The sequence below is a fragment of the Cyprinodon variegatus genome, unplaced genomic scaffold, assembly GCF_000732505.1.
Source record: "Cyprinodon variegatus isolate N-32 unplaced genomic scaffold, C_variegatus-1.0 Scaffold416, whole genome shotgun sequence".
NCBI classification, from domain to species: domain Eukaryota; kingdom Metazoa; phylum Chordata; class Actinopteri; order Cyprinodontiformes; family Cyprinodontidae; genus Cyprinodon; species Cyprinodon variegatus.
In genome coordinates this window covers 284,746-297,635 of record NW_015150869.1, presented here as the reverse complement: position 1 = coordinate 297,635, position 12,890 = coordinate 284,746, and the positions used below count along the sequence as shown (strand labels likewise).

At 38.2% G+C, this 12,890-nt stretch overlaps 1 protein-coding gene across 1 annotated transcript in view; it reads right to left on the bottom strand.

The window, feature by feature from the left end:
- The window catches only part of slc47a1 (solute carrier family 47 (multidrug and toxin extrusion), member 1), a 15,575-nt gene extending 4,356 nt beyond the window's left edge, over positions 1 to 11,219 (bottom strand). Inside the window, exons 1-14 of the mRNA XM_015388183.1 lie at positions 10,986 to 11,219; positions 8,163 to 8,264; positions 7,983 to 8,051; positions 7,625 to 7,773; positions 6,427 to 6,469; positions 5,991 to 6,035; positions 5,799 to 5,896; positions 5,498 to 5,595; positions 4,118 to 4,299; positions 3,891 to 3,999; positions 2,392 to 2,467; positions 1,976 to 2,045; positions 1,756 to 1,888; positions 1,578 to 1,672 (exon numbers count right to left, since the gene is read on the bottom strand). Of these exons, the coding sequence (XP_015243669.1) occupies positions 1,578 to 1,672; positions 1,756 to 1,888; positions 1,976 to 2,045; positions 2,392 to 2,467; positions 3,891 to 3,999; positions 4,118 to 4,299; positions 5,498 to 5,595; positions 5,799 to 5,896; positions 5,991 to 6,035; positions 6,427 to 6,469; positions 7,625 to 7,773; positions 7,983 to 8,051; positions 8,163 to 8,264; positions 10,986 to 11,162 (1,446 nt within the window). The 5' untranslated portion in view covers positions 11,163 to 11,219. The remainder of the gene's footprint in view (positions 1 to 1,577; positions 1,673 to 1,755; positions 1,889 to 1,975; positions 2,046 to 2,391; positions 2,468 to 3,890; positions 4,000 to 4,117; positions 4,300 to 5,497; positions 5,596 to 5,798; positions 5,897 to 5,990; positions 6,036 to 6,426; positions 6,470 to 7,624; positions 7,774 to 7,982; positions 8,052 to 8,162; positions 8,265 to 10,985) is intronic.
- Between the last annotated feature and the right edge of the window lie 1,671 nt (positions 11,220 to 12,890).

Here is a 12,890-nt window from a genome sequence, read left to right as displayed (position 1 = left end):
TGCTTAGTCTGCTGCCCCCGCGACCCGGTTCCGGATAAAGCGGGAGACGACGAGTACGATTACGAGTACGAACTTCCATCCATCTTATTTCTGTCATGGTTGTCCCAAGCGGGGGGGTTTTGGTGCTTATCTCTAGCTATCTACGGGCGAGTGGCAGGGTACACCCTGAACAGGTCGCCAGTCTATCGCAGGGCAGCACAGAGACAAACGTGACAAACAACCATTCAGGCACTCACACCTAAGGAGAATTTAGAGAAGCCAATTAACCTAATGGCTCATGTTTTTGGACTGTGGGAGGAAGGCAGAGTACCCAGAGAGAACCCACACATGCTCAGGGAAGACATGCAAACTCCATGCAGAGAGACCCCGAGCTGGAATTTGAACCCAGAACCTCCTTGTTTTAAGGCAGCTGTGCTATCTACTGCTCCCTTGACAACTTCCTAAAGGGCAGATTAGACCTCTGCAACAGCACACATCAAATGTCGCTTGGGTCTGGTCGCGAACCAGTTTTCCGGGTATACTTCTGCACTGTCAGTCCAAAGCACAAGGGAGAGCCTATTCAAGAACTCATGAGAACTTCGGCGGATTGTCACGAGGACTTCGGTGGTGCCGGCGGGAGTGTATATCTTCCAAAACGACAATGGCGCATCTGCAAGATATCTGGTCATGGAGATGGCTCTAGAATTGCTAGACATAGAAGAGGAACAGGTTTTGTTAATTGAGTTGGCAAAAAGACCGATTAAGCTTTTGTTGTAGTTGTCCGTTGTAGTTTTTCCTCGGTTTTTAAAAATTGCGTGCCCTGGCCCCGAATCGAGAAGGACAACCACAAAGACAGCCGCAAGGGCATACCAAGGACCAATCACAGCTGCCTTTTGTCTGCGCATTGCTGCTTGAGTTCTGCACGGGTTTGCGACCGTCTGATGCATAGTCAGGATTTTTTTGAGGTGTGCGTGGTCGCGCACAGAGACAGATTTGACGGTTGCAGGGCTATGCGTCAGAAGCATAAATTGGCCTTACTTAATATTCTTAGCTTTGTAACTAATGGCAACAGTGACAATGTTAACATTGCATCATCTTGAAAAACTATACTTTTGTTATCTAGTCCAAGTCCAAGTTCAATTACAAAGAAATTAATTGTCTGGGGGAAACAAATTATTTTGATGGTTTTTATCTTTTCTAAATAACAAAAGGACATAACAAAAATGTGCTTAAATGAAACAAAACTAATGGGTCTATTTTCAAAATCTAAGAAGTAGAAAGTAGAGATAATTGCAAAACAATGTAAGGAGTAGAAGTAAAAACATGTCTAAAAAAAATAATTACTTCAGTAAAGTTTAGATAGTCAAAATTTCAAATTAAGTAAGGTAACGAAGTATGTGTACATTGTTACTTGACACCTCTGCATATAAAAGATAAAACATTGAACTCCATTCCTGCATGGTTCCCCAAACTAAGAAGCTGGCTGCTGTGGTTAATATAGTGATAGTCAGCCTATTCATCCATTCTTTGTTTATTGCTTTAATGAATAAATAAACAAACCATCTAAATAGTTGTGCACTAGGTAAGTAAATACGCACCTCTTGTGCAGCCTTCTCCCAATCAAGTTTGGATAGAAATATGAGGAAGAAAGTTGACTGCATCAACACACAAACTGTAAGTCCTGTCCAAAACCCTGTGGAGAAGGGACGATAACTGGGTTTTGTGAGAGCAGAAGTTAATTTTTACTTTTGATTATAACAAGCAGCCAGGACTTACCTAAAATCCCCATCTTGGCTGCAAACATCAAGGAAACACCAATGGGAAAGCCCATAAAGTAGTAGCCCACCAGGTTACACAGAGCACCAACCAACTGTTTACCTGCTCCTCTGACAACACCCCCAGTAACACCCTTTCAGGAGGAAATGTCTATTTGGTCAAGTCACATTTTTCACATGCAAATATTATTTTGAAATGTTGCAGAGAAGCTGTGACTTACTGCAACAGCATCACACAGATGTGTAAAACAGAAAACGACCATGATTTCGGCAACCCTCCGTAAAATGTCTCTATGGAAAAAAAACAAGCATATTGAGACTCTGAACGTGTAATTTCTTTGAACATCTAATTTCTTTTATTCAAATATTTTTAGACAGATGATAAATCCAATAAATAAGCTACGGTATTTGTAACATTGGAAGATAGCGATGCTTTATTTAGTTACTAAAACCTTTAAGACTTAACAAAAAACATAATCTAGGTAAATAGAATCTTAATAGATGAGATGAATAATCAGATCAATAAAAAACAGTAGAAAAAGAGCATGAAGCATGCTGACCCACTCAGTGTTTGATAAGTGAGAAAATGAAATAATAAAAATGATGTCTGACGGCATTGTTTCAGTTCTTTACTTACTCATCTGAGGTGAAAATATAACCAATGACATCTTTGCAGGTTGCAAGCACTGCAGAAACGATGCATGCGATTATACCTGGAAAAAAAGAGAAGAAAGGACAACTCTTTTAAAAGTTTTGTTTTGAAATTAAAATATCTGGAAAAAAATGCCCATGAAAACTACTTAGTCAGATGCTATGAAATTTCATTTCAATTCAAAGGTACTTTATTAATCTTAAAGGGAAATTAAATACTAGGGGTTGAATAAATGAATGAATAATTCATTGTGTCACAATTACACATATTTTCTCCATGAGGATTTTTAACCACAGTTAAAGCTAAAGCTGCATTTTAGGAATTTCTAAGAAAAAAAATAATTAAAGCAAAAGCGTTTTAAAAACTGAACTACCTCCTAAAAAGTTTCCAGATTTTAATGCTGCTCAGACTAGCCGCCTTAAATGGTAGAGACACGGAGCATGATCCACTCAAACTCAATGTCCCCTGCCTCCCTTGGACCGGGTTCAAAGCTTTCCCATTGGTGGGAGTTAAAGCTCTGTCTCACGGGGGACTCTATCAGATGTTCCCAGCAAACCCTCACAATACATTTGGGCCTACCAAGTCTGACCAGCGTCCTCCTCCACCATCAGAGCCAGTTCACTACCTGTTAGTGGTCGTGGGAGAGCTCCACCCCTCTTTTCAGTACATCTGAGTTTCCAAGACATGCAACCACAGGTCAGACTAAAAAACAACAAAGTCGATCACTGAACTATGCCCTGGTGCCAATAGGAAATATGCAGACCCTTATGCTTGAACATGATATTTGCTATGGACCGTCCATGACGAGCACAGAAGTCCAACAACAGAACATCACTCGAGTTCAGGCCAGGTAAGCCATTCCTCCCAACCATGCCCCCACAGGTCTCACTGTCACTGAGTGTAAAACTCTCACAGATTTCTGTCATAGACAGAAAAATGAAGTCCTCAGAAGTGGCACTCTCCAGTACCCCCTCTAAAGCCCGGCGTACACTGTGCAATTTTCTGCCCGATTTTCCAGTCGTTCGAGAATTTTTTCAATTGGCCGACTTTCAGCCTGATCATGTGTCGGGCATTGTGTAGTGTACAGGGGGTAATGAGGTTGGATCAGCCTCTCACGACCACCTCCCGATCAGGAATCGTGAGGTAGGGAGAAAATACCTGCTGAGTGGAGCAGAAATATCATTGACAGTTACAGGAATCATTTGATCGTGGCGACGCCTCAAAAGGTTTTGCAACAAGATATAAATTAAAGGCAATGCCATTTTTGCCCAGGCCTGTTTCATGAGTTTATTTTTTAAATAATTCTGTTGAAGCTGTGTCCAACATTATTTTTTTTCATTTTCATAGATATCATATTTCTTTTATCAGATTCAAGTTATTTCTATGACTACTGTGGGCTTTACTTTCATTAAATAAGGGGTACCAACAGTTTTGTTGATGTGTGTATATGAGAGATGAAAATAAAATAGTTGTGTTGCTCTTACTTGCACAGACAATGGGGACTTTGCAGGACAGTTTGGCCTGCTGGATGTCCCCTGCACCCAGAGCGTTCCCAACTCGAACACTGGCAGCAGCAGAAAATCCTAAAGGAAACTGTGGGAAGAACATTGAAAGCCCCGTAGGTACCAGAAAAAAAAGATCTAAGCTCAGTTTTATGAAACCATAATAAGAAAAGCTTAAAGAGAACTGAAGAAGATCTTGGAAGAGTTACCATGTAAGCAACAACAGCTAGTTCGTAGATGATGGAATTTGCTCCTAGCTCCACTTCACTGATCACTCCAGCCAGGAATGCTCCAACTTCGAACAACCACCACTCTAGACAGAGCATGAGCATGCTGGGGATTGCAAGTTGGATGAAAGATCCCCACTCCTGGAGGCAGTCCAGAGACCAACCTGGATGTCAAAACCTTTCATTTAAATTGTACAAAAACTTACTAATCCCTTAATTAACATTGACTAGTAAAGACTTTTCATACTTTTCTCACATGGCTTACAAATCTGTTTAGGTAATAATCTGCAAAACATGGCATTGCTAATCAACCCCTCTACAGTTAAACCCATCAAAATAATCCAGATAATCACTGGCCTTCAAACATCACATATTTGTTTAAATTAGTCCACATATAATTTAATGACATTATAAAAATACAGCTACTGTATTAATTGTGCATACCACACACAGTATTTATCGGGTTTGGAAAGTTTAATAGAGGTTTACTTTGGCATAGCATAAAAAATTACTAGCTGTAACCTGTACATCATCATGAGTATACCACATCCATTGTGAAGCATGGTGGTGGCAGCATAATGCTGTAAGGATGATTTGAAAGGGAAAGGCAGGAAGAAAATTGTTGGGAGTAAAAACCTACAGCAAGGGACTTGTGATAATGCTGTTCACTGATGTTCCTGTGTAAAAAAGTAGTTTAAACTCTAGAAGAAACCTCAAAGTTAGTACAGCGAACCCTAAATAAACTGGCAGCTGAGATAGCAGCGAAATATATTTCTAGTAAAACATAATTTAGATTTTAAGAATTTTAATATAGCGTTCCTTCTATTGCAGAATCATTAACTGCTCTGTGTTTGTCAGATAAGATCATAATACAAATAGAGTAAATACAGTAATGAAATGCAAAGGTGTGGATGATGTAAGTTACTTTAATTGGGACTGTTTTGATAAATATCTAACTAAATGACTTCAGTTAGATATTTATTTTCTGAACACTTTCCATAAGCTTATCATTTCAGACAGTAAAATACAACAAGTAAATCCAAGTAATACAAAAAAAATGACATAATGAAAACCCTATTGGTGTGCAGGTCGTAGTAACCAGTTCAAATATTACAACATTAACATTAAAGAAATATAAATACCTCTGCCAAGAAAAAAAACTGCTAAGGAACTAATTTTGCCATCACATAAGTTTTCTCTATGTTACATTACCCTCTACTTTTTATCTACATTGCATTATGACTACAGCTGACCACCAACAACAAGGTGATGAAGGAGAACTACTGCTTTTATAGACCATAGAACTGAAAAATGGAAGCTGCTGTGATTATGGTCCTCAGGAAGAAAATATAACAAACTGACCTCCCCATGTAGCCTTATGTAGACCCTTCAGGCAGATGTAGGTGTATAAGACCACAGCCAGCACATATTGGGAGATAGCATTGGCAGCTGCAGACCCACTGGGAGACAGAGGATGTAAAATAGTAGGGTTATAAAAAAAAACAATTTGATCCAAACCAACGGAAGCTTTCCAGACAATATATATATATCTGTATACATATTTTTTGCTGCTGTTAAAGATATATGAAATGCAATAAATTGTTATTTCCGTATGTTTTCTATTCTGTAAAACTAGCATTTTTGGCATTCATGGAGAACTTACGCAACACCCAGATCCAGAGGGAACAGGAACACATAGTTGATTATAGCGTTCAGGACATTTCCGATTGCTCCAGTTACAACCTGAGGCCATATAATGCCCTGTAAAAATACTAATCTGTGGTTAGATATATTTGTATGAAACAGAAACTGATTTTCTTAACTTTAAGGGTTTCTGGGCTTCCAATAACTGTACCTGGTTTTGGAGATACCTCCCCTGCAGCTGGTACATAAAGGCAGCCTGAAGAAAGTAAAACACTGCAGCATTAAAGTCACTATAAAAGAGAAACACTTTAAGCATTAAAATGACTGATTATATTATGTCCTGCAACATGGAAAGGTGTGGCATTTATGCTAATTAAAAATAATCTTTACTTTTTTTCTTCTTTTGAATTTCAAACTTAATAAAAGTTTTAAAGAACCTGGGCAACCGCTAATAAATAATAAAGCTTTGAAATGTAAATTATAGAGCTAAAAGCAATGCCTTTGATCACCTTTGACCAATGACTTTGTTTCAGAAAGCAAAAAAAAAAGCAAAACAAAATAAAACAATAACAGAAAAGCAAAGTATTTTAAATTTCATAAACAAACATCTATTTGGGGAAATGAAACAGCTGAATACTAGAACTCACTGGTAAAGCAGGCATGAAAACGTTCACATACAGCTGGGAGAGTCTTCATGTGGAGAAAAGAGCAGAACAGAGGAGTTTGATAAATGTATGAAATGTTTTCACATTGAAAAATTTTCTAGGAGAAAGAGATATAACATTTCTTTAAAAAAGTTGAACTAAACCACAGATAAATCTCAGTACATTAGAGAATGTTGATAACTTAACCATTATAATTCATTTAAATTAGTTAATCTCAAATCTTCAATAATAGCAAACTGGTTTACTTCATTTCATTATTTCAGCTTTTTGTTGATTATCATGGACTAGAGACCAATTAAAAATCAAAATGTAGTTTCTTGAAAATACATAACATAAAAACAAAAAACACAGTCAGTGAGTGATCCTTCCATAATGAGGATAGGTCATAAAACTTCATTGCTACACATTGGCTGTATACAGAGGTCTGCATGGAAGCAAATTAATAGAAAGTTGGGTGGAAGAAAGTTAATGGCAATTTCTCAAGAAGTGAAATAATACAGATGTTAGCTATGAAATGTTTACCCTTTATATCTTTAAGTTTCATCCCGTTAATAGACTGTTGACCCATCAATTAAGGATTCTCTGAGGGTACTTTTTGCACAGGTAACACCCATATTCTAGACCATTGTTAGGCAATTCCAGTTCCTGAGGGATCGTATTATGCAACTTTTAGACGTGAGTTTGATTCAACAAACATGAATTATCAGATCAGATTTACCCAATTACTGTACAAGACTTGCATTTTCATCCTCAATCAAAGCCTTAAAACAACAAATAACTGCACTATCTGCAGGGTAAATTTATTTGAAACATTGTAGATTTTTGTGTTTACATTACATGTTAATTTGTACTTTTTCAGAGGTAAAACAAAATTAATAGATAGAAAATGTCTTAATAACCAAAATAGTAAATTATTTCAGTGACTGTGATGGTTCAGGTCCAGACCCTGATGGGAATTGTGAGCCAAGTCCTGACTCGTTCTTATTTTTGTCGACTGGAATCAAAACCAATCTTGGAGCTGCTTTTTTTTTTTTTTTTACATTACAGAAGATATTATGCAAACTATATAGAATGGTAATGAATGACAGAAATGAGCAACAGAAAAGGTCAAACAGACAACTACAGTAGTTGATTAAAGGATTTCATTGTGACACAGCATGCTTTGCTGCTGAGAGCTGACCTGGCAACCTCTGGACTCTGTTTGACGGCCAGCAGGAGGGGCTCAGTGTTGATGAGGACAGCCCAGCAGGGAAAACAGGCCAGCAGAAGAATCAGAACCCCCCTTTGAAGAATCACACCGACACGCTTCAGGTTACCGCTCCCATAGGTCTGTGTGAAACAGGCAGACTTTCAGCTAAAACATCAAGACTGCAGCTACAAGGAAAGGTGTGAGAGGTTCAGGAAAGCTAAATCCAAAAGCTCACTGCTGAGCTGTTTTAAATGGCAACCCTGGATAACCTGGGAACCAAGCTGCAACTGCTGGGATTGACTGGGTTACATAAATAAAGTGAAAGAACAACCTCTGCACAGGACAGTACCTGGGATATGAGCGTATCGCAGGTTAATGACAAACCGGTGCCAATGGAAATACCAGTGACGTTAACCACCTGCAGTAAAACAAAAGGTTACATAAAACAAGGCAGCGGACACTCATTATTAGCTTCAACTGTTAGGTGAAACCAAACAGAAAAAAACAGGATTACAAGAGGTTTCCTCACCGCAATGGACAATGAAACCCCGGCTAGTTCAGTTTTTCCCAGGTGGCCACAGAATACCATGCTGACAAAACTGATCATAAAGATCATCAGCTGGGAAATAACCTAAAATATGTAAGCATAGAAATGGACATAAACAAAAGCTGTTTGCCAAATAAATAAATGAATGAAAAAATTAGAAAACATCTTATGAGTCATAAATATCATGTGAAAGATTTGGTTTGAATTTAAACTATGGGTTGATTTGTGCCTATCATTGTTGTCAGTTCTTTTAAGCTAGAGACCTATTTTCAGTGCACAATATACACAGTACTTTTGCATTGAATTTTTGCTTCAATATGTTTCACTTTGGGCTGCACAGTAGTGCTGTGGGTAGCACTGCTGCCTTACAGAAAGAAGGTTCCGGGTTAGTTTCCCAGCCTGGTCTTTCATGGGTTCTCTCTGGGTACTCCGGCTTCCTCCCAGTCCAAAAACATGACTGTTAGTTTAATAGGCTTCTCTAAATTCCCCTTAGGCGTGAGTGTGTGTTTCAATGGTTGTTTGTCCTGTTTGTCTCTGTGTTGCCCTGCAATAGACTGGTGACCTGTCCAGGGTGTACCACGCCTCTCATCCATTGACAACTGGAGATAGCACCACTTGCGACAAATTATTAATGTCTCAACTGTTTTCCTTACTGCTGTGTTACAAACACCAACCCTAATTATGTTTTCAGATAAAATAAGAAAGACCAACACAAAGTAGCAAAGAAATTGTGAAATTTAAACAATAAAAATTTACAAGTTTTTAAAAACATTTCAACAAATGAAAATCTGTAAAGTGTGGAACTCCACAAATTTAGTCTTTGGAACCTAATAACATCTATGCAACAGACAGAATAGGCATTTGGTGTTTAGTTTATTGGAGACCAGCATTTTTTATTCTGGGGTATATGGGGTAGAAAACAAACCCTTAACACCCCACATAATGCCGGATGAACATTTTGTTGGCAGCATCATGCTGTGGGATGCATCTGCCATCTACAGTTCAATCTGAAAAACTCACAAAGAAAGAAAAGAAAATTAGAAGAATTGTTTTGATACAGTTACTTTCGTCTTTGGTGGTCAGACCTCGGCCGGAAACATTAGCACTGAATTTTAAACAGGAGTAAAGTGGAGAGGTAAAAATCAGTGGAGAGGAAAAAACTCCCCCTTGGGAAGAAACTCTCGCAGAACCAGGCTCAACATGGTAGTCCTCTGCCAGAGTGGTTGAGATGAGACAGGGAACGCAGTAAGAGTCCGGGAGGAATTACACTCACACACTAGCTTTGGCTATGATGGTGGAGAAGGGGGTGGAGGTGGGTTGAACCGCAACCACTGCCTGCACTTTGGGTACCAGACTGAGATGTGGATTTGGAGAACTTTTAAGATGAACTATGCTGATTGGCTTTTTGTGGAGGTATGTTTCAAAACTGATTGGCCTGTGATGGAGGTGGATTAGGGTAAGTAATCGTTTCTTCAGTTGAACTTCTGCCTAGGCTCCATTAAACAGCACACTTGTGAGAAGGTTCTGTTGTAGGTTGGTGAATACTTTTTCTAAGCCCATGTGCAGAATGGGATTTGTAGCGGAAAACTATCAGACAAAAAACCTCAGAGACCCCAAACATGATGATAAAAAATGTCTCCTGGCACATGACAAGCACAGCTCACCAAGCACAAGTCGATTTCTCCAGAACATTTGGCTTGCCAAACCTCTCGAGGTACATATATTTATATTTGTCCGGTTTTAGTAAACTAATGGGTCTGTGCCGAGATAAGAGTCCTTCTCCAGCCTAAAAAAGTAGGCTGTAACTAAAATAGTTATGATAATAGTTAATTTATCATTTATTAACTCTACATTTTAAAGAGCAATTTTGTTCAACTAATAATGGCTATTTCTTAAGCAGACATCAAGACAAGCCTATACTGGATGGATGAAATAACATGGAATAAAACAGAAATGTTCTCTGTTGCTCCTCAGTGAGTATAGTTTCAGGTGTATCAGCAATAAAATGGACAGGTAGTAGAATCATGCAGAAACAGTTAGATAAGCATAATAAAAAAAGGTAAGAAAATGTAAAAATAGAAAAGATACTATGCAGATTTGAGGGAACATGAAACTTGCTAAAATAGCTTTATTATTTATTTGTGAAACACAAGATTTTGAGAACAGTGTTGGAAAAAATAAAACAGCTGCAAAAGACAAAGACTGGACTGGAGTTGGGTTTCACCTTTAAGAGAGAAAAATAACTAAACATCCAAAACCTTAAAGGAAAGGTTCAGATCACAGCATGGTATTTATATGCAACAGCCTAGTCAAGGTCCACCTCTAAATCCAACTGAAAATCTTCTGCAACCATTGAAATTTGCTGTTCAAATTGGCTCTTAATTTAATCTGACAAAACCAAATCCCGTTGGCAAAATGGAATGGGGAGATTTTTCAATGCAGATGTCTGAGAAGCTGGAAGAAATAGCCCCCTTCCTGATTTGTTCGATTTTTGTAGGTTAAAGTTTCTCAAATTTGAGTTACCGGTAAGAGTGTTACTTAGAGCTGAAAACAGATGCAATGAAATATATAACTATACAAATATACAACTATTATTTATATATAATTTATGAACCAAAGTGTTACACATGAAATAAAGAACCCAAAATATGTCCAGCATCCTGTTGTGAAATGCATCTGATTGGTACAATCAAAGAAAAAACATGTTCAACACTAATAAAGACAATTATAGTGTTATCCCTGGTTACTGGCGAATATTCAATGTACACATTAAAACCATGCAAACAAAAAATAAATTAGTCTTACCACTGGTCCCGCCAGTTTAAACAGCTGTACCAACTCATCTCGGTACTTTTGCGGTAGGGAGCACCTTGTTGTCCTGGGACAGGAGCCCAAGCCTTCAGATGTGTCTGCTTTAGCTGCTTTCAGGTCAACCTTTACCCCCTCAGTCTGTGTGACCGCTGCCTTGTTCAGATCATCCATAGCTGACCTGCTCTCAGCCAAAGCTCTGACTCAGGGCTGACTCCTGTCCTGTGGAGGTTGGTGGTAAGAAAGAAACCACTGAAACGTGAACGGGATGTTATGACAGAGGAGGGTTTTCTGAAAGGGCTGGACCTGCACTGTGAGTGGAGGACCGTCTGTGGAACCAGCCACCCCCTGACATGTTGAATATCAGTGCACAGTACAGGAAAATATTAACTAATTAAGTAATTCTGCTTAAGGTAAAGAAAAAAATAGTAGAATAACTTTGATAAATAACTTCATTTAAAGAACAAATTTTATTGGCAGCAAATGTTAATTCCAAAGATATCCAGTTTATTCCTCCCTAATAGTGCCCTGCTATGATTCCTAATGTCATCACCTTGTACAACTAATTTTTCAGTGGTGCCAAGGACCAAATGGAAGGCCTTTTTACAGAAATAAACTTCTTTCACCAACATAGTTTCTCTTTTAATCTAATCTTCCCTTTTTTTTTGATCCCACTCAGTATGAGATGATTGATTTCACACCGTGCCACAAAGCGGTCCCTGTACTCAGCTTGTCTATCTCTTATGTGACAAAAACAACTTCACATGGTGGATTTTTATATAAGTATGTCTTACTCCTAGCCCATTGAGTTCATGATTGATACACTTGGACCATCTAATCTGGAAAAAGGCTTTGAAACCTTTACTTTCAAAACTCATTAAAGTGCATTTTGTATAATCAACCTCAAAAAGGGAAAACATCTTTAAATCAATCATTATAAGGTTAGTTATACTACATAAGTTGATATTATATAGGTATTAAAAAAACATGTGTCAAAAGGAAACAATTCTCTATTTTGCCATGAAAAAGAAAATGTAGAAATGAAACAGAAAAACTGCCATTAACCAAGCCATTAATGTACACAGATTTTTTTAAAGGGCAGAGGCAGAAAGGAAAAAGGTACACATATAGTATACCAACGTAGACGGTACTATACCACGCTTTCTGGCTCCCACTTTAACACTTGTTTTGGCTTCAAAGTCCCTTAGGGGATACTTTAGCACACGTTTTTGTCCTTAAGGGGGTACTTCAGCACATGTTTTGGCCCCTTAGAGAGCACTTTAGAATGCATTTTTCAACAACTGAGCCACAAGGGGGGCGTCCGCTCTTAACCCCAGTCCCATGCATGCCACTGTGTGAAATACATCTGTTTGCAAAAAAAATAAATAATTCTCTACATTCTGTCTACTGCACTGATTAAAGTTTTACTGCAAAGTGAACCAGTGAGAAAAAACAAACTATGTGCCAATTATGCAGTTTAATTACCATAAATACGCTACATGTACCTGTGGTAGCGGGGTTTAAAACTATCATAGCAAACAGATTTTATTTCATAATGTAATGAACAGGCAATCATTCTTGTAAAGAAAAAAGAAAAAAACACTCAGAAATACATACAAGTAAAACTCTTTTAAGTGCACCAAAACAAATGAGCTGAAATGTGTATTTAACTAGATCTGGGCATCAACATTCACAATGTCATCTTGAAAAAAATCCTGCCTGTCTTTATGAATACACCTTGAAGTTTTTGCAAAGCTATCCCTTTCGGTAGACTGCATTGCCAAAGGTGGTTGGTCAGCCCCCTAAATATATCAAAATCAGGTGTTCTGATTACTATCATGTCCACAGCTGCAGGTTTATACAATCTAGCACCAGGCATGCATATTGTTTTAAATAGAGACA